At 36.7% G+C, this 20,705-nt stretch overlaps 1 protein-coding gene across 8 annotated transcripts in view; it reads left to right on the top strand.

The window, feature by feature from the left end:
• The window catches only part of DOCK3 (dedicator of cytokinesis 3), a 279,756-nt gene that overhangs the window by 142,533 nt on the left and 116,518 nt on the right, over positions 1 to 20,705 (top strand). For all 8 annotated transcript variants that reach the window (XR_009247405.1, XM_058679068.1, XM_058679069.1 and 5 more), the window contains exons 10-12: positions 7,487 to 7,568; positions 12,439 to 12,499; positions 13,630 to 13,777. Coding sequence is in view for 7 of the 8 variants with exons in the window: in XM_058679068.1 (XP_058535051.1) it covers positions 7,487 to 7,568; positions 12,439 to 12,499; positions 13,630 to 13,777 (291 nt within the window). In the remaining variant the exon portion in view is untranslated. The remainder of the gene's footprint in view (positions 1 to 7,486; positions 7,569 to 12,438; positions 12,500 to 13,629; positions 13,778 to 20,705) is intronic.

The following is a 20,705-nucleotide window of genomic DNA, read 5'->3' as shown; positions in this document are numbered from 1 at the left end:
TGTAGGATCCCAAGGCTTTCGGCTATCTTTTATTGCTTTCCCAGACCATAAGCAGAAAGCTGGATAGAAAATAGAGTAGCCAGGACACAAGCTGCCACTCATATAGAATCCCAGCTCTTGTAAAGTGAGGATTTTTCTGACTGTCTTTTAAAGAAAGAAAACTATGTTGTTTTGTGATTTGTGTAGCAGAGTAAGCTCCTAATAGGCTGGTCATCCTGCATTTAACTGTTTAACATTGGGCAAAATTAAACCAAAACAAAATTGAATAAAACAAAACACTAGAGGTTATACGGAATGAACAAATGAAGGCAGATTTAGGGAGTTAAAAATTGGGAAAAGGAACACAGATTAAGTTTCCCTTTTTTGTAGTTATGATCAAAAGAAAAAATAGAAGAGCTGTAGTGGGACCTGGTATGGTAGCCTAGCAGCTAAAGTCCTTCCTGTGCAGCTTCCTGCTTACAGCCTGGGAAAGCAGTTGAGGATGGCCCAAAGCTTTAGGACCCAGAAGGGCTCTAGGCTCCTGGCTTCAGATTGGCTTAGCTGCGGCTGTTGCGGCCTCTTGGGGAGTGAATCATTGGACAGAAGCTCTTCCTCTCTATCTCTTCTCTTCTCTGTATATCTGTCTAATAAAAATAAATCTTCAAAAGAAAAGAGCTGTAGTGGTAGCATACTATATCATAGCTAAAATTTCAATAGAAAGCCTGTTATATTTTAACCTAAGGATCTAGGAGATGCAGCCTGGAGCAAACATGGTCACCAAAAAGAATCCTATACACTAGGAGTGTCCAGAAAGTAGAAATCCTGTGTTACATATATGAATTCTACCCATGTTGCTGGCTAACCTCTAAACCATGCACGTGAAAGGCAGACTGGTACTAAACGGCAGGCTAATGTTTGATTTTCATTTCTTCAGTGACACATTAGTCATTCAGCAGCATGTTATTTATTTTATGGCACTGCAAATTTCTTTTTTTCTTACTGTTGATTTTGTTTTGTGACTTTTCACTTAGGGGGATTCATAGTGACTGTGTAATAGAGACTCATGTCCAAAAGTGAGGATACAATGGAGTGTGCATCTCTTCTTTCAGACTGAGGATGGACTCCCAGTGAAATTGTTGGATGTATCTTGACAGTGGGATGCTGGACTTTGCCATTGTCCATGTCCACAATGATGGACTTATGACTGTTTATGAGAAACTGCTGTTGTAATGATATGGGGGAACTTAGTGGGGGAGGGGATGGGGAAATCCTAGGACCTATGGAACTGTATCATAAGATAATAATAATAAAAATGAAAAATTACACAATAAAAATATTTCTGACTACTGAACTTCCACCTGAGAAAAGTATAATAGTACATCCATCTTCAGTCCTAATAGGTGTGATTAGCAAAAGGCAGAATCAGTTTTCCCAGCTCTCAGCTTCTGCTTGTGGACACACTCCTTCAGAACCATCATGACCTGAATGTTGGAGATGGCAACCTTGAAATGACTTAGCCTTGTGCTGCTGTGTCAACAGGGTCTCCCCCTTGCTTTACCCACATTTATTCATCCCTCTGTATGCTTTTTATTGTTGGGCTTGGGAGCCTGGTCCTGTGGAGAGTGGAAATCATGAGAATAAAAATAACTGTAGCTATCCATAAAACTGATTGTTAAGCTATACTTCAACTACATTTTCATGACAAATGCAAGATTTCTAAAGACCCAGTAAAGCTATGTAATATAAAAATGCTATTTTAACTACATTGTAGAGGTTCAGTTTCAGTGCCTATAATGTAAAAAGCGTGGCCCAGGCTCATGCCCTTTTTTCTAGCCCCAGATATCCTGTCTCTCCCTCAACAAAAGAAATTCACTAAATCGAGGGAAGGGTAAACCACTCCCATAAGGTTCTAATCACAGAGCCTCTTGTTTTTTGTAGGTAAGTGCCTTAATAGTATTTTCTTGGAAGAACTCCTGGAGAAAATGTAGCGTCACAAATTCCCTAGACGTCATGGCATCTCTGACCAGTCGAGAACCTGGCATACACACACACCTCTCAGCCCCAATTTTCTGTCTGGCAAGCAGACCCCTTTTGGGAGTCCTACAGTAATGTCTCTAACAAGTTTGTGGTCTTGCTAAGCATCAGGGATAGCTAGGTTTCCTTTATGTACCTCTTCTAGGAAGCTGCCACACAGGTGTGCCCTGTATGTCTCTAGCACAGGTTTGTTTTGCAGCATTTCCCAGTTACATTTTTCCATCGAACCCATTATTTCCCTCCAACATTTTCTCCTCCAGTTTTTGTAAGAATGGGCTTTGAAATCAAACTGATCCAAATCTTAATTTCAAGGACATTATTCTTCCACTTTGTCAAGCTAAGAATTCTGCTTGTTGTGAGGATTACATGCAATTTTTGTGTATATGTGTGTGTGCATGTAAAATAATAATTGATAAACAAGATAAACTCTTGTTGCTGCTGCTATAGGAAGCTGATAAAGGCAAGAGCCGTATCTCACTTCCAGATCTTTCTTCAGAGCTTTAGTCTTTGGTGTCCAGTGGCGTATTTTCCAGTTACCTGCCTATTCCTCAGAGACCTCAAAGTCAGCATTCATCGCTGTACTTCATATCTTCTCTGGCTGACCCTGCTATATCCAGTTAGCCGCTAAATATAGTCAGTTCTGTCTTCTAAATATATCCAACATTCTTTCACTCCTCTTCAGTTCCAAAACAACATCATGGCTTTCCCTGGATGTTTCAATTATCTCTGTAGCGTATTATCAGCCTGACTTCTACACTGAAGCTCAAGTGGCAGTTGTAAGGATATCTTGCTCCTTCTGAGTGCTGAAACTTCGTCAGGACCTCTCTGAGGGCCACAGTGGGATTTTGCAAACTTCTTGATATACCTAACACCAATTGAGGAATAAAAGTACAAAGTATCTGAGAGAGACCTCCAGGAATCTATAATTTAAAAAAAAACTTCTGTGTACTTCTGATGACGGCTAAGTTTGAGAATCTTCCTAGTCCACACTACTGACATACTAAGAACTGCTGAACTCTCCAGTGCCTTCTAAAATCATACTTATTCAACCTTGCAACAAGCTAGATCATAACTCATGAATCACTTGGCATTCTGTCTTCCTGGAATCTCATTCTCTACACCCCTAAATGCCCTTGACAAAATGGCAAAAGCCTGGCAATCTTTTAAGAACCTTTTCTTATACATCTTTCAGGAAGCCTGCCCACATTCCAGTAGTTTATCTGTCCCTTACTGTGCAATTATAGTTTTTACGTTGTGTTACAATTTTTGGCTTTATAATCACTGCATTTCTGTATCCTCAGGACGTATCTGTTTCTGCAAAATGATAAGAGTTAATGAGTATTTGTTTAAAAAAAAACTAGGGAGAAAGAAAAAAAGCCTTTGAATTATACACCGAAGTGTCTCAAGGACAGAAGGTGGTTAATGCAGAGATCTAAGTAAGGATGAGTCCTACATCCTACCACCATTCTCTGAGTCCCCATTTCTGATTTAACCAAAGTAATTCTCTTTTTTAATTTTCATATGTTGATGAGCAATGTAAGATTTTGCTGAAAAGGGGAAGAAAACTGATACTAAAGTGAATTTAGAAACGACTGCACTGGACTCTAGTTCGACTTTATGAAACCCATTTGTGCTTTAAATGAGTAAGAGAATTTGAAGAACTTGAAAAAATAGAGCTAAATTATCTATATTGGAAAAACTAACCTGTGAGGGAATATTGGTGATGTTTTAATCTGTTGAGTTGTACAGTATAGTGCAGCCTTGGGACAGCTCTTTTGTTTCCAAGCACCTGAAAGATAAGCATGAGAGAGATGGCATCCATTTCCACAGAGGAACAAATGAGAAGCATAAATATTAACTTGAGAGAGTTGGAAAGTTCTGAATTTATTTTGGGACACTGTTTATATTCCTGAAACATTCTTATATTCCTGGAAAATAACCTCTCTAAGGAATGAGACTGCCCATGCCTCAGTACCTGACATAGGTTGGCAGCTCATTGGCAATCACCAAACATTTACTGAAGGAATGCCAGTCATGAAGAGGCCTTTGAAATGTGGTGTTTCCCCAGAATTACAGCTCTCTAACAGCAAGTGACCTTAAAATGAAGATACCTTTAAACTTGTCACAAATTTGAATTAGGGAATTTATTTGTAAGAACTTGCTCAGTAATATGAAATTAACTTCATATACCATATGTTCATATCTCATCATTATAAAGACAACTAAATATGAAATTCACTTAAAATATGTCTACCAAAAAGTAAGAGTATTGGCAGCCATTTTTCTCCTGAAAAGGATTAGTGAGTAACAGAGTTTCTTACCCATGTAACTTTAGGGAGTATCCTTTTGCTCTCATATAGAAGCACAGATGTTTGTAAATTCTCATTAATATATTTCTTTGGCTCTTTGGACTATGGTTTCCTTCAGGATTATTGAGTAGTTGCTATAGCTGAGGTTGGCAAACAGACTGACATTTATTAAAGTATAATCCTACAGAGCCATAAAAATGGGTTGGTGGGACCAAATATCACCTGACCTATTTGGTACTTGAAGTGCATACTAGCATTTTAAACCTCTGAGAAATCTTGTAGAGGAGAAGCCTATCTGTGTGTAATGCAGTGTCTCTACAAAACTGGAACACTTCTTTTGAAGAACAAATTTGTCAAATCATAAGAACATTAGATATTTGTCTTCAAATGATTTAAATGCTAGTAGAAAATATTATTTATTTATCACACTCATTGAAGATGCTAGAAAAACAGGAAATTAGTAGTACATCCTAAACCTACGGTTATTTTGAGCTTCACAAATTGTCAAAAAGGCAAGATGAAAACTAACCTTTGGGGCCTCCTTCCACTGTTAAGGAGAAAGAGAAAAGAAGTTCGTTGGGTCTTAAAGAGCTAACAATGCAGCTCACCTAAGAATGTGCCTCACCCACTCCTTTATTTTTGACTCAGAGCTTAGTATAACCCTTCCAAATTGTACCTCTCTCTGTGAGCAGCTCCAGATAGCAGCCTACTCAGCTGCTAATGTTTTATCTTTGTCTCATGTGACTTTGAATATTCTGGACTTTGTTGGCTGATCTCTTTTCTTTTAGACCTCTCTTACATTGACTAAAATAGTATCTCCAAGTCTTTATTTTATTTCTGTGTTTTCTTTGTCCATGCATATCTACTGTGTTAGTTCTACTTTTGCCTGTTTCTTAAATATCAGTGTCCCCTCAGGTCTCTGACCAAATTGCGGGCTTGGTGGGGGTTATTGTGGGTCGCCCCGGCTAGGCTGTAGCTCCCACTGGTTGATGTAAGGGCCGAGCCAGACTGGACTGCAACACCCATTGGTTCCAGTGCAACTCGGGACTGAAAACAGAACCAACCCAGCAGTTGCAACCACCAGCTGATCGGGTGATGGACTGTGCCGGGCCCTGTGCTTGCTAGAACATGTAAGAATCTAGTCTGGGAATACCTCAAAGTATCTTTGGAGATCTCCCCAATCGAATTGCTGGACTCAGAACTCTAACCAAGAAAAGACAGAAGACAGAACGGGACAGTCATTCATCTCAGCTATATGTTGGCAGCAAATTATGGGGCAAACGGAGACTTTATGATGGACCATGTCAATCAGTGGACGACCTCATCGAGCGAAACTGGCAGCGATTCATAACTGGAGAACTATTAGCACCACTTGGGCACATATCTCGGAGCATGCCTCACATCCGGGACTTGGGGTGGGCGGGAAACCGGGTGGGGCTTCTCCCTCAATGTCCCCCTTTACCTCAGATGCATGATGGAAACAATATGGACATAATGGCATTGCCCACTTTCCTATCCCCCTGAACCTTTTTTTTCTTTTTTTCTTTTTTTTTTTTCTTCTTTTTCCTTTAACTGTAATTAACTATGTAAAGATTGTCAACAACAATACAATAAAAAGAAAAAAATTAAAAAAAAAATTCCATACACATTCTCTGCTTACTTTCAAATCTGAGGAATGCCAGATTTATTACTGGCCCAAATATTTTGAGATTAATCTCCAGATACCTTAAGCTCCATGAAGGCAAGGTACCTTGCAGATTCATGTGTGTCTTGTTCATATTTGCATTTCCATGTGTAGCATACGGGATTTGATAATTCTTTGTTGGCTAATGAAACAAACGAATACAGGACAAACTCCCCAGTCATGCAGTTGACATTACAGTTTGTAACTCCAGTGTAATATTTTAATGTCAGTTCTTTTACTGATACTCCATAGATTCGTTGCGCATATACATCAAAGCATAAGGAAAATGAAATATTTTTTAGAATTACATACAGTTACAAAGTGGTCCCAATTGTAAACCTTTATGCTCAGTGAAGTAATCCAGTCCCAAAAGCACAAATACCATATATTCTCTCTGATATAAGGCAACCTTCATGCAAAATGGAAAACAAATTGATATTGGTAAACAAGTGTGTATATACATATATATATATATATTCTCATATACTAGTCTTTAATAGAGACTAGTATAACAGGAAACTTAGAGACATTGCAATATGCATCTCTACTCCAGAATAAAAGGAGAACTCCTAATTAACTGTTAAATATACCTAGGCAATTAGATACTAGATTTTCTGCCATTGCCTATAGCTACAATGCCACGATACACTTAAATAGCAGAATGTTAAACTTGCAACAGTAATAATGTGAGGGAAAATGGTGGGAGGGAAAATGAGGAAGGAAGAGGGAAAGGGGGAATCCCTTTACCTACAAAACTGAATCATGGAAAATAATAATTACAATTTTAAATTATTTATTTTTAGAAAAAGAATTATAAACAGTTTTTATGATTGATAATTGAAATCTTAGGCTGAAGAGATAGGTATGAGAATAAGAAGGTGAGGGGTGCAAGGAAATATTTCTCCAAATGTTACAAGCATCTATATTATTTGAATTTTCATTGATGCTTTAGCTGTTATATGTTGTCTTTGAATTTTTTCCAAAATTTTATATAAGCCCCTGTAGCATTTTTTTCTTAGCCCCAAAATGATTCTCAGTAGTTGCATTAAATGATGTAAATTGGGTCATGATGATTCTTTGGATCTAGTATGTTAAATATTTTTATGATACTCTGAGTGCTCACATCAAAGGATATATATACTTGCTATAAATTTAACATCATACCAGGCACTTAGTGGATATTTGGGAAAAACAAAAGACATAGTCATAGTCCCCACTGCTGCCTTCAGGAAGCAACACGCATTTTCCAAAAGGTAAGACACACAGCCACAACCAACAAGTAAACAGCACCTATAAGGCAATTTAAAGTGTTCATTTTATGTTGGATGGTACAAAGCAAAAAGTGTCCTGCCATGTGTTTTCGGCCTTGCCTGTCACTGCAAGCTGCTCTCTAAGTATTTAGGGTTTCTCTACATATGCCCTTTTATTTATTCAGGAGCATATAATTCCTTACATTTCTGTCTCTCTTTCCATATTTCAGTGAGCGGTTTCTGGTGAGACTCAACAAGAATGGTGGGCCAAGGAACCCGGAGAAGATAGAACGAATGTGTGCCCTTTTTACAGTATGTGTAAATTATCTTTCCCTTCTTTGCTGTTGACTCTAACCAGGGGCCTGTTATGTGTATAGTATTACCCTGGAAACAAGAATGTATTATTTTCAACATAGAGAAAGAATGGGACTTAATTTATGTTTCTATCAGGTTTTAAAGACATAGAAACTTGAAATTAGCCACAATTTTTAAATGATTTCATATTAAAGAAATATAATCAAGTAGCTTTTACTAATAAGGTTATATAATCTTTTTCAAATAATAGACAAAATATGACAAACATCTTTCTTACTATTCCTATCCAAGGCCACTGGGAATTTCTTTGTTGTGTAAGTGTAGTTTTATCTCGAAGACATCCAGATTTACAGTCTAGCCAACTGTCAGTAATTCCATAAAAGGAGAAACTCAATAGTCCTCTTTCAAATACCAGCCCAACAGATGGTCTTTTTTTTTTTTTTTTTTTTTTTGGCTATGATACGGACTTTAGATTTTTCTGAGTAGTCTTCCTATTGTTCATGGCCTCATTAATTTAGGAAAGACTTGGTGATCTACTTACTGAAACATGCAAAACTTCATAATGCCACATTACCTCATGTATACTCCCAAGTTGACTCAGATATTTGTTTGCAACAAGGAGACTATTCAGCTTTATTTATTAGAGTTTTATGAAGGAGGAGACAAGACTGTGTCACAATTTTAATTATTAAAACCTTTACTTAAAAATTTTAAGAAGTAAAAATTGTGTTTATTGTGTACTATGTGATGTTTTGGAGGATGTATGCACTGTGTAATGTTAAATCTGGGTAATATATTTATCGAATCAACCATTTAATGCTTCTTTATAATAAAAACATCCAAAATCTGTCTTCTTTTTTATAGGTAAATAAATAGTACATTAATATGAGCTGTGTTCACCCTTCTGTCATAGAATCCCAGAACTTCCTACTCCTATCTAGGTATAACCTAGTACTTGTCAATCAGTCTTTCCCTATCCCACCTACCTTTTTCTCTCCTTGGTGTGTCACAAGTTTAACAAGTTTTGACTAGCATAGATTCTTAGTTCTGTATTGATGATAACCAAGACACAACAAAATCTGCTGAGTTTAGGAGATAATAGTCTGACATTGCCACTGACTGCATGTCGTATGTAACTGACTGGTAATAGCGAGTACCTTAGAGCATAAAGTGTGTTATTTAGATGCAGATAATACTTAATTGGAAATCTGATGTGTTTACTTTCTCTGAAAAATAAAACAGCACTTGCTCATTTTGCTTTTTAGTTAATTTACTACAACTTTGTATTTCAAAAACATTACAAAATATTACTGCAAAATTAGACATTATTTTCACAGGAATAGTGCTTAGTGAAAATGCTCCAGAGGTACAGAAATACTTATAAAACTGTTAAAATAATGTTTTGTCCATCTGTGAGCTTACAATTCAATACTTAAGAGTTATTGCAAGAAGAAAACATAGGAAAAGCAGATCTGTGAAGATGATGAAGGGCAGTAATAGAGTTTAGCCTGGAAAGGTCAAATGCCATCTAATCAAAAAATAACAACTGGGGCCTTAGGTTAGAGCTTCTGAGGTGAAAACACCTGAACTCTGAGGCCATTCCTTGAGTCCTCCTTTCTGAAACAATTAGAAAGAGATGAGATACCCATTCGTCTAGAATAAAATGTCTCAGTAACTATAGACAGTTTTCCTGGATCCTGATGCTCTGAAATTATCTGATAAAGCAAGAGGAATTGGGATCCAGGCTTTCTCCTTGCCACCTGCTCCACCCTGGAGTGCCCCCCTGCTCCACGCACATATGAAACTGTCACATAATGCATAATAATTAATTTAAAAAAAGTAAAAAAAAAAAGCAAGAGAAATTGTTGATGACTTGTTCTTTAGGTTTGTGCGAGCAGAATTGTGTATTTACTATCCTTGTGTCCTTGAATATGAGTGCAGTCCTCATTTCTTGAAAACTACAGTAAATAATGGCATTCTAACATAATTACAATACATAAAAATTTTTATTTAGCATTTCAATTGTCTGTATGAGCCAAGAGGCCAAAGTTGTAGCTCCAACATTAGAAGTCGGAGAAACCCATAACATGGTATGCTTTTGTCCCCCTGCATACCTGTTCTACACTCAATGTGCTTCTCTCAGGGTTCTTTGCAATATAGCCGAAGCTCCTGAGGAATTTTTACAAAGCGTACAAATATTTTTAAAAAGATGATATCCAGGGTTTTCATGTTTTTTTTTTTTTTAAAGCTATGTGAAATACTTTTGGTGAAACTTGTTTTGTCATTATATAAAGACTAAGATCTTTTGAGAGTTAAAAGAATTTTCCTGTCTGGAAAATATGCTACAGTAGTGCAAGAAAATGCAGCCACAACAGTGGCCAATGCGGATTGTTAGCTCAACTTAGTGACAGGGAAAGGGAAACATACAGACGGAGCACTTCTCAGAGTTATTCAGCAGACATCAGAGTCATAATAAACTTATGGAATCTATGGTACAACCTTGTTGCTTGTGAAGCTGACTTTTTTATTTTTCCTGTGGTTACATTCTATCTAAATAAATCTTTTTTTAAAGGGAATGTTTCATACTTACATGAGTTCCAATACAATGAGGATTTTTGTGACTTCCACAATTAATGATGACTGTGCTCACAAGTGTCTGAAAATGTCTGTGTGAATTTTCTCATCACTAGATATTCCAACACCTTGCATATAATGCTTGGCAAATACTGAGATCTCATAAATGATTTATTATCTAAATAAATGAATACTTGTTTGCTACTATGAGTGATCAGTTCAGAGAATTAATTTCTGCTATCTTCAGTGAATTAGTTGACTTTACATTTTTTTATCTTTGTTTATACTCTTATAAATTCTTAAGTATTTCATTTCTTGCAATTCACAATTGAACGTATTACTGTGATAACATCACATATTAAAATATTTCTCCCTATCTGAAACTTAAGAGAATAAATTTGCTGTATTTTATATTTATAAATCCCTTTATCTGTATGGAAAAAAATGGCCTGGGCACAAAGAAGTAAAATAGTCTTTCCATCTTTCATATGGAATATGAGTAAGTCAAAGATCCTAGGCCCTAAGACACTGCCCCTGACTCTCCTCTCCACTGCAATATAGTTGGTGACTAGCTCTCTAATTATAGAGGATTGGAAAGTTTCATCCAGTGAGCAAGTTTAATTCATGCCATGAAGTCAAGACCCACACCTGGCTCAATATATAAATGCTGGGTACCTTACCCTTCCCCCATCTTGGTTTTAGCATGTTTTGTATTTGAATATAAATAACTATGCTTGACACTTAGTCTTAAAGAGTAAAGAGTACGATTTTAATAGCCCTATGAGAACTAGGTTTAAGCATGCATTTTTATTTAACAAGATAGCTATCTTATTTTCACTGACCTCTAATACATGCTAGTGAAAATTATGAGTACCATGTACACAGTGGTCAAAAAGAACTCCCACCCAGCTACATAAGACATACCATACATTATACTTGAGACGCCTTCCTTTTATTCAGTGAGCCAGAGCCAAGGCAATAATGCCTAATTCTTGTGTCAGCCCATCTGATAAGTATTTGGTCATCTTTAGTAACTGGCTTGAATTGTCTAGAAATTTTGGAGTTTAGAATAATGCAATCTACTGTGTAAAACTTACCATTTCACTTTTAAATGTGTCAAACATTTTTGTGCTTATCAGTAATAAATACATTTCAACTTCAAAAAGGAATAAAAGTGATAATCTTTTAAAATTTGCATTTGTTATTTAGCACTCATTAGAGTAACTATCAATATTGTGCTATTTTGAGAATTTCATTTTAAAGTTAATGAAATAGAGCTAGAAACATCCTTTTTCAATATAAAAAGTTTTCATGTAAAAATATATATTGGTGATTCCAAAAACACCAATTTCTGTTAAATTATTTTGCAACCCATAGGAGTATGTGTCATTTTAAGAACTTGGCAAAATATTGTAACCATCTAGAATCTGAAAGCTTCAGCTTTGCCGTTGCATAGAACTTTTTAACATCTTCTTTCCTATGTTTAGAGCCATCAGGCAAGGTTGGGACTAGAGTAAGACAAACAAAGCACGAGACCTGAAAGTCAGCGCTCCCTTCAGTTGTGTAACTTGCTTGTTTACCTTAGTGCCAATTACAACAGCGCATAAAAATTAAAACCTTAAGGACTTTGTGGCTGCATGGGAGTGAATCAGTGAATAGAAGATCTTCCTCTCTGTCTCTCTTCCTCTCTCTGTATATCTGACTTTCCAATAAAAACAAAAATAAATCCTAAAAAAAAGTCAAATAAAATTATTTTCAACTTTATAACTTAATGCAAATGATAAATATCTGAAGTTAAAATGTAGATCAAATTATAAAAGATTTACTGCAAAATTGTTCTCTGCTAAAGGGAGTAAGTCAGTGTGGAATACCTGTAAAATTAGTAGAGAATAAAATTTCAAAATTTCAGCCATTAATGATCTTTTGTTTTGTTTTTTCTGTAGTGAACATATACTTTCTTGGTACAGAATGTTTTTACATAAGATAAACATGGGTTGAGGCAAAATCATGAAGATTTTTAATGTAAGAACTTCCATAGATTTTGATTTTTAGGTGCTCTAAATGAGATTGGGAAAAATACTGTTAATAAATTAATCTTCCAGTGACATATAAGTTATACAAGCTTTTGCTGCAAGGATCTAATAAATACTAAACTCTAGTGTATTGTAATCTGTTTTCCACTACCTAAAGCTAACATACTCTAAAGCAGATCACTGTAACATTCAAAGTGAACTTTTCATTATGTTCTGTGTGTATTCCTCATCTAAACTTACTTTTTTTTTTCTCTTCTTAGGATTTGAGCAGCAAAGATCTGAAGAGAGATTTATATATAGTTGCCCATGTGATCCGAATAGGTACTGTTCACTTTATATATCCGTGTTACTAAGCCTAACTTGAGATATCTTCTATGCATGAGCTATGTCTTTTCCCAGTTCTGACCTGTTATTTCAGGTCGCCAGATTAGAGTCCAGTTTATCTGCCTTTAAGCTCAACTGCTGCAGTGTCAAGGGTTGATATAAATCAGTGCACTTTTTCTCACTTGAAATCTTCTGTTGCCTACTTGGTTTGGCACCTACTCCTTTTAAGTAAACTGCTCTTTGACAGTCCCTTCAGCACAGTGACTTGTTTCTTTACCTGTCTTCCTCCTCAAATATCTTATAGCAGATTGCCAGGAGTGCCAACTTGACAAGTGGAGAATTCCCTTTGCTGTCCTTTGTGTCTAAAATTATGTATCTAGATGCTTTTCCACAAGATTTAAGTTACTGTCATCACCCCAGAAGGTGGATGGCATCTCAATTCCAAACCAAATGAAAGAAAAGCTGGCTTTTGCTACTGTTCTTCAATTTGTTTGCCCAGCCTTATTTCAAGTTTATGTCGTAACTTTCAGGACTGTGACTAACCAAGTCTTCCTTCATAGGTTTTTGTTCTGGTATATCATGTACATTTTTGTCAAATAATGTTTTGATCCTTTTCCAACAAACCATCTATTTTGCTGTGCTTAATAAAGCATTTGTTGGGGTTCCAGTATTTTCAAGTCTTCCTGCCCCTAGGTAGAACCTTGGTAAGCAGAAAAAATAATCAGGCATCTACTCCCTTAGCCTGTTCTCCTTTGTATGTTGGTTTAGGACTGCCTTTGGTGGCAGAGTTTGAGTGGGAAAACACAACGTCCTCCTTTTCTGTATACACATAGTTTATACCTGGCCCTGAAAATACTAATTTTTGTATCCTTAATGTGCCTGACAATTTTAAATCTATTTTGAAAGCATGATTCATGGCATGTGATACAGGAGAACAGCCATTACTAGAGGCCTGTTTGTTGTTCCTCCATGTGAATATCCTTGAATGACTCCCTCAGCTCATTAGCCTTCCATCTTAGATGAACTCTTAGGTGCCTCTAGCTCTGGCTTCCATGGATGACAATCAGGAAGTTCTGGAGAGAAGCGTGGAGTTCTCAGTCTTACTGGTGTTCTCTGCTGTGCCCAAGGCCGGATGCTCCTGAATGATTCAAAGAAGGGCCCTGCTCACCTGCACTACAGGCGACCATATGGCTGTGCGGTCCTAAGCATCTTGGATGTCCTACAATCACTCACAGAACTAAAGGAAGAAAAGGACTTTGTTCTTAAGGTTTACACGTGAGTAATGCAAATCAGGACTATTAATAATCTTCAGCACTTTTCATGCTTTATAGACATAGAATCACCTGGATGTAGGATAAGGATTTTTTTTTTAATGCAGGGATGTTGATAGAAGATATGGAAAGCTTGTAGTCTAAACCTTAGATCAGACTTTCACAAGCTTCCCAGGTCATTCTGAAACAGCTGAATTTGGGACTTTTTATTCTGTCAAAATCTGGCAGTACACATTTCCCTTCTTCTATATAAGTAACTGGCCTTGCTATGTATTGCAGAAGAGCTAACAGTATGATTTCTCTTGTGTCTTGGGTGTAAAATAGTCTTCTGTGTTTAATACTGGCCCGCCAGACAAGTGATGCAGATTGCTGCAATAAATGATCACATGTGTTGCCTTATGCTTGAAGAAGGGCCAGTTTTTCTGAGAGGCTGAGATCTCACTCTACTTCTCTGCCACTTATCTATAAATCATATGCAACCAAGCCTGGCATTATTTTTGTGTTCTTGGCCAAAGGATCTGTCTTTTTAGAAGCAGTCCATCTCCTCCTAATTTTTGTTAAGCAATAGGAAGAAATAGAATAAGGAAAAGAAAACATGGACTTTAGGCATATAATCCACCTTTACTTACAGGAACAGCTACAAATGATACTATTTTTTTAATTGATTGAAGGCAGATGTTTGGCACAGTGATTAAGATGCCACTCGGTCTTGTCTGATCCTATATTACGCATCTGGGTTTGAGTTCTTCCTCCACTTCGCTTCCAGCACCCTGCTGATTCCCACCCTGAGAAGACAGCAGATGATTGCCCAAGTAGTTGGAGTCCCTGACATCCATGTGAAAAACTCCAATTGAATTCTGGACTCCAGGCTTCAGCCAGCCCAACCCTAGCTATTGCAGGCATTTGGGGAATAAACAAACAGATGGAACTCTGTAACTGTCTCTACCTTTCAAGTAAAATTAAATTTAAACAAATTTAAATCAGTGCAAAGTTTAGTGAATTTGTAAAAGAAGGATACTTCTGAGACTTTTTTAAAAATCTGCCGTTTTTAGTATTAATTCAAGGTAGTTTTCCTGTATTAAATGCTATCATTCCTTGTATTAACAGAGCTTCACCATAATATTGTGTGGAGGTTTTTTTTTTGGCATTTATCTGTTGTTCTTGACTCAGACATGAAATGAACATAGTTCACAGTTAAACTTAATTTGGACCTCTGTCTAATCAATCACATTTGGTTAATTTCAAAACAAGGCCCAAACTCTTCATAATCTGTTTTGCCTTCAGGTCAGTTATGTTTGAAGTTATATGCTTTGTAAGATGAGAATCTTTTTTACAATGGAATCTTGAAAAGCAAATTTATTTTCTCCATGAACTCTTGTTGTTGATGGGTGGTGAAGCCTGCTTCTTCCTTTGCCTTTCTCACTCATCATCATCTTACTTTATTATATCTCTTCCAAGGACAAGCAGGTTATGGATAACATTCTAGAACTGTATCTCTTTGCATAAAATGTTCCTTGTCTAGTGCAAATTCTCATTGCAGAGATTTGTACAGCACCCTCCTGAATCACATTGTCAGGCTTAATGGACCTGCTTGCTTCTAAAACAACAGCCTTCAGTACCAGTATGTCACTTTGCAAGAAGTGGCATCTGTGTATAGCTTTATCTTGGCTCGTTCCTGTTACCTGTGCATAATATTTCAGTTCTTAAAGCCAAAGAAAATGAGGATTGTAAAGAATATAGTAGATTTTTTAGAATTTTTTTGAAGAATGATGGGATTTAAATGTTGGATAGTTTTTCCACTTGAAAATGTTAACAGATTCTCAAAATCCCAAAGATGACCATTTGGCATATTGATTAAGATATCATTTGTGAAGCCTGTATCCCATTTTATAATGCCAGGGTTTATTTCCTGGTTTTCAATTTTAGTTTTTTGATAATGTGTATCTCCCATGAGGGAGACCTGGGTTGAACTATAGGCTCCTGGCTTCAGTCTGGCCTGACCTTGGCTGTTGCAATCTTTCAGAGAGAGTGAACCAGTGGATGGAACATCCTGTCTCTCTCTGGCTTTAAAATAAAATGAGAGTAAATAAATAATTTTTTAAAAGAGGCTCCAAAATTCATATTTGTAAAATTGATTTTGTGTACAGTGTGGGATTCTTCCAGGATTAATCATTTAAACTCATATCAGCACAAAAGGATTTATCTTTGTGAACTAAGAATAAAAACCAATAAATGTGATACAAATGAACAGATAGTTTATCATTGGTATAGAAATGCAACTGATTTTTGTATGTTTATTTTGTCTCTCACAACTTTTCTGAATTGTTTTATTATTCCTAACAGATATTTGATGGACTCATTTAGGTTTTCTGTATGTGAGATCATGTTGTTGGCAAGTATAGACAATTTAACCTGTTTTCCTTCTTATTTGGTTATTTATTTTTTGTTTTCTTTTCAATTTGTGTTAGGGCTTCCATTGCTATTTGAACAGAAGTGGGGGAAGGTGGGCCAAAATGTTGTGTTCTTGTTGATCTTAAAGGAAAATCTTTCAACTTTTCACCATCAAATATGATATTAACTATTACCATTGCATATATGACTTTGATTTTGTTAAGGTACATTTCTTCTGTTCTTAATTTGTTGGGAATTTTTATTATGCAGAATTTTCTCAAAAAATTTTGCTGCACATGAAATGATCATATGATTTTTATCCTTGATTCTGTTCATTTGTATCACTTTTATTGGTTTTTATTCTTAGTTCACAAAGATAAATCCGTTTTATTGTGTTTTGATTGTTTTCATATGTTTGGATTTGGTTTTGTATTATACTGTTCAGTTTAGTTTTGCATGTGTGTTCATCAGTAATATTCGTCTGTAATTTTCTTTTTGGATAGTATCCTTTACCTAGTTTTACTGTCAGATAAGGCTGGCCCCATAAAATGAGTTTAGAAGTGTTTCGTCCTCTTTGTATTTCAAAAAGGCTTGAGAAGAATTGGCATTAATTCTTAAAATAGTAAATTTCACCTGTAAAGTCTTCTGATCCTGAGATTTTCTTTATTGGGTTGTTTTTCATTGTTATTTCAATTTCCTTGCTCAGTATTGATCTGTACTAATTTTCTGTTCTTCAGAATTCAGTCTCAGAAGTTTGCATACTTCTAAGAATCATTCCATTTCTTTGTGCTTTATATACTAGCATTACTGAATTTTTAAAAAGATTTATCTATTTTTATTACAAAGTCAGATATACAGAGAGGAGGAGAGACAGAGAGGAAGATCTTCCGTCCGATGCTTCACTCCCCAAGTGAGCACAACAACTGGTGCTGTGCCGATCCAAAGCCAGGAGCCAGGAACTTCCTCCAGGTCTCCCACATGGGTGCAGGGTCCCAGGGCTTTGGGCCGTCCTCGACTGCTTTCCCAGGCCACAAGCGGGAGCTGGATGGGAAGTAGAGCTGCTGAAATTAGAACCTGCGCCCATATGGGATCCCAGGGCATTCAAGGCGAGGACTTTAGCCGCTAGGCCACCATGCTGGGCCCTCATTACTGAATTTGTGATGGGGAATTCTGAATTTGACTGCATGCTTACCTTTGCCAGTTTTCTGTTTTCCAAATGCTTTCATGTTACTGTTTCATATATCTTTTCATTTCAATTTAAATAATACTCTTTAGCATGTCATCTTATTAAGACAAACCTGGTGGTGATAAACTCTATCAGCTTTTGTTTGTCAATGTTTTCATCTCTTCTTCCTCTTGGAAGAAGAGCTTTGCTTGGTTGTAGCGTTCATGTGATCGGGTTTTTTTTTTCTTTTACCACTTTACATTTATCATCTCACTTCCTGTCTTGGAATTTGTTGCTGAGAAGCCTGTTGATAGCCTCATGGGGTTTCACTTGCATACGATGACTTTCTTATTTTTTACTGCTTTCAAAATTCTCTCCTGGCTACTGACTTTTACAGTTTTATTTCAATAGGTCTCAAGGTAGTGTTCATGCCTGACACCATTTGAACTTAGGAATCTGGATGTCCTAATCTCTTTTGGAAAGTTTTCATCCATTATTCTTTTTCTTCTCCTTTGAAACAAAGCATGTGATTTTATTTTATTTTGTTTTTTGGTGACGCATAAGCCTTGTGTGCTTTCTGTTTCCTGTCTTACTTTAAGCATCATGTTTTTTAACTTGCTGGTTTTGGCTCTGCATGCACAAATATAACATTGAAACTTTCTGTTAATTTTTTTTTTACTTCTCCTGTTGTGTTTATTAATTCCAAGACGTCTTTGTCATTCATTTTATGTTTTCTATATTAAACATTTCATTTTGTTTTCCTGCTTTTGTTTAGTTATCTATTTTCTCTTGCACTCATTGAACTTCTTTAAAATGATTATTTGAAGTTCTTTGTGAAATAATTTGCAAATCTCCATTTTGGAAGATCATTCATTAATGTTATATTAGTTTCCTTTGGTGATGTCATGCTTTGTGATTCTTCATGACCTATGTAGTTTATGCTAATGTCTGTTACTTTGAAGATACAAGCACTTCTTCTAGTCTTCATAGACCAGTTTTGATAAACACTTTCTCCCTTCGTGCCTTTGGACTGATTCTAATCACAATTCAATGAGATTAGAATGAGGCCACATAATTTCAGTTGAGTTCACAGATCTGTGTTTAGTGGGCCTATTACCAGGAATTAGGACAGGTGTGGATTGTTCTGGTCCCTAGACATATTGAACTGTCTCTAGGACCTTGATAGTAGGTACTTGGATTAAGGTACATGGTTTGTTCTATAAATGGGTAGTTGGGTGTGGTTCCCATTGGATCCCTGACAGGGTTCCTGCTAGGTCACTGGGTGAATCCCTGAGCAGACTTTGGCTGAATGGTACTGATACAAAGCCATAGAATTATGTCAGGGTCTATAAGCCTGTGCCAGGATCTGCAGGCCTGAGTCTTAGGACACACACAACTATCTCCCTTGAATCCACGGGCAACTGGTGCTGCTCCAAGATTGTGCCTGACAGTAGCTACAGCCAAGTTATAGTACCACTTGAAGATCCAAAGCCAGGCAGAGGTTAGTGGGCCTGCTTTGAAGAGTATGAATGGACTTAGCTCCTGCTAAGTCCTTAGGAGGGCAGACTGCTCCCAGACTGTGGCTAGGAGGGGTTGAAATTGGGTTACTGGGCCACAACTCCACACAGTTAGATTGAGTTATGCAGGTCTGTCTCCAGGGACATAAATGAGAGTGAACCACCCTCCTTTTGGTATAGAAGAAAGAAAATTCAGGTCTTAAAAAGAAAACAATACTTCGCATTTATAAGTCAGCTAAGGAAGTTGCTCAAGTTTCCTTCTGTCATACTCTAGGCCTTTCTAGTTTCTCATGGGACCATTATCTTCTGTTTCCATTATTGGTGCTCAGACATACTGCATTGTTTGAATATCTACCAAATGTCTCCTGAGGGCATAGAAGGAAAATTCAAAGTAGGTCTATACCCATGGAACTGCTCTATTTTGACTTCTAGTGTCCACTCTCTCTAGCCTCAGTATTTAATTGGTTTATTAGTATGCTGCAAAAGAGAATTCATTAAGTAATGATCCAGAATAAAGAAATTGAGTCCAGGGTGCCTTTTGTTGATATAAGAGTGTGAGGCTCACAGCAAGAGACCCTAACTTAGATCTTGTTAATGGCACATGTGGTCCCAAGTATTTTCTGCCTCACAATAGGAAACCCATCTGCTTCTTTTTCTCTTCTGTTGTTCTGCCACAGTGATATGAAAGAATAGTTACTCAGAGTTAAAAACATAGAATCTTAATAAGTTGTGCTACTTTCATATAATAACTTTGTTAGCTTACTTGAGAAATGAGGTAATTTTAAGAGGAAAAAGCAGAAAGTCTATTAACTAGTGCATCAATTATAAAGGAAATGGAGAAATTGATTAGAGGACTGGTAGTTAAAATGAGGTATGCCAGGGCTGGCCTTTTAGATTGAGTGGGTCAAGCTGCCACTTGAAACACAAACAACACATATCTTTTAGTACCACTTCAGATATTGGCTATTCTTTTCTAATTTAGCTCTCTGTTATTGTGCTGAAAAAACAGCAAATGATGACACAAGAACTTGGGAACTTCTCACCTATATGAGAGACCCAGATATATTTCCTGGGTCCTGACTTTAGATTGGAACAGCCCTGGCTGGGAAGTGAAGCAGCAGATAGGAGATCTCTGTCACTCTGCCTTTCAAATAAGTAAATCTTTAGGAAATGAAAAGAAAACAAGTCACGCTGCCTGCAATATAAATTTAATTTTTTCCCTAGAGACCTTTGACTAAAGTTAAGTTCCACTTTTAAAAAGTTGTATTTATTTATTTGAAAGAGTTACAAAGACAGATGGAGAGACACAGTAAGCAATATCTTTCATCTGTTGGTTCTCTCCAGACAGCTGCAATAACCAGGGTGGTCCAGGCTGAAACCAAGAACCATGGGCTTCTTCCAGATCTGTCCAATATGGATGGCAAGGACTCGAACACTTGAACCATCCTGTTGCTTTTCCCAGGCCATTAATGAGCTGAATAGGAAATTGGGTGAGTGGGAAACTGTCCCCGACATCAGGTGCCAGCATTGCAGATAACTTTACATCTGCTACACCACAATGGCAGCCATAAGTTCCATTTTTATACCCGTACTAAAAATCCTGTAAATTTCACCTCCAATTTCTTAACTACTTCATGATGCTTACATTAACTGACATTTCCTTTCAATAGTAATTCCAACCAGCACCAGCATACTTTTGTTAAGGGCTGTCTTGCTCTAAATAATTTTCATCATCTTTGGAGAGATGGCATTGCAGTTAAGTGACTAAGCAAGTTAGTCACATATCTTGGAAAAACAGAAGACTAGTAGCTATCATTTTACTTTTGAAGTTAACCTTTTGCTTAACCTGTATTTCAAAA

The sequence above is a fragment of the Ochotona princeps genome, chromosome 21, assembly GCF_030435755.1.
Source record: "Ochotona princeps isolate mOchPri1 chromosome 21, mOchPri1.hap1, whole genome shotgun sequence".
Taxonomy (NCBI): Eukaryota; Metazoa; Chordata; class Mammalia; order Lagomorpha; family Ochotonidae; genus Ochotona; species Ochotona princeps.
This window is presented reverse-complemented; position numbering and strand designations above follow the sequence as displayed.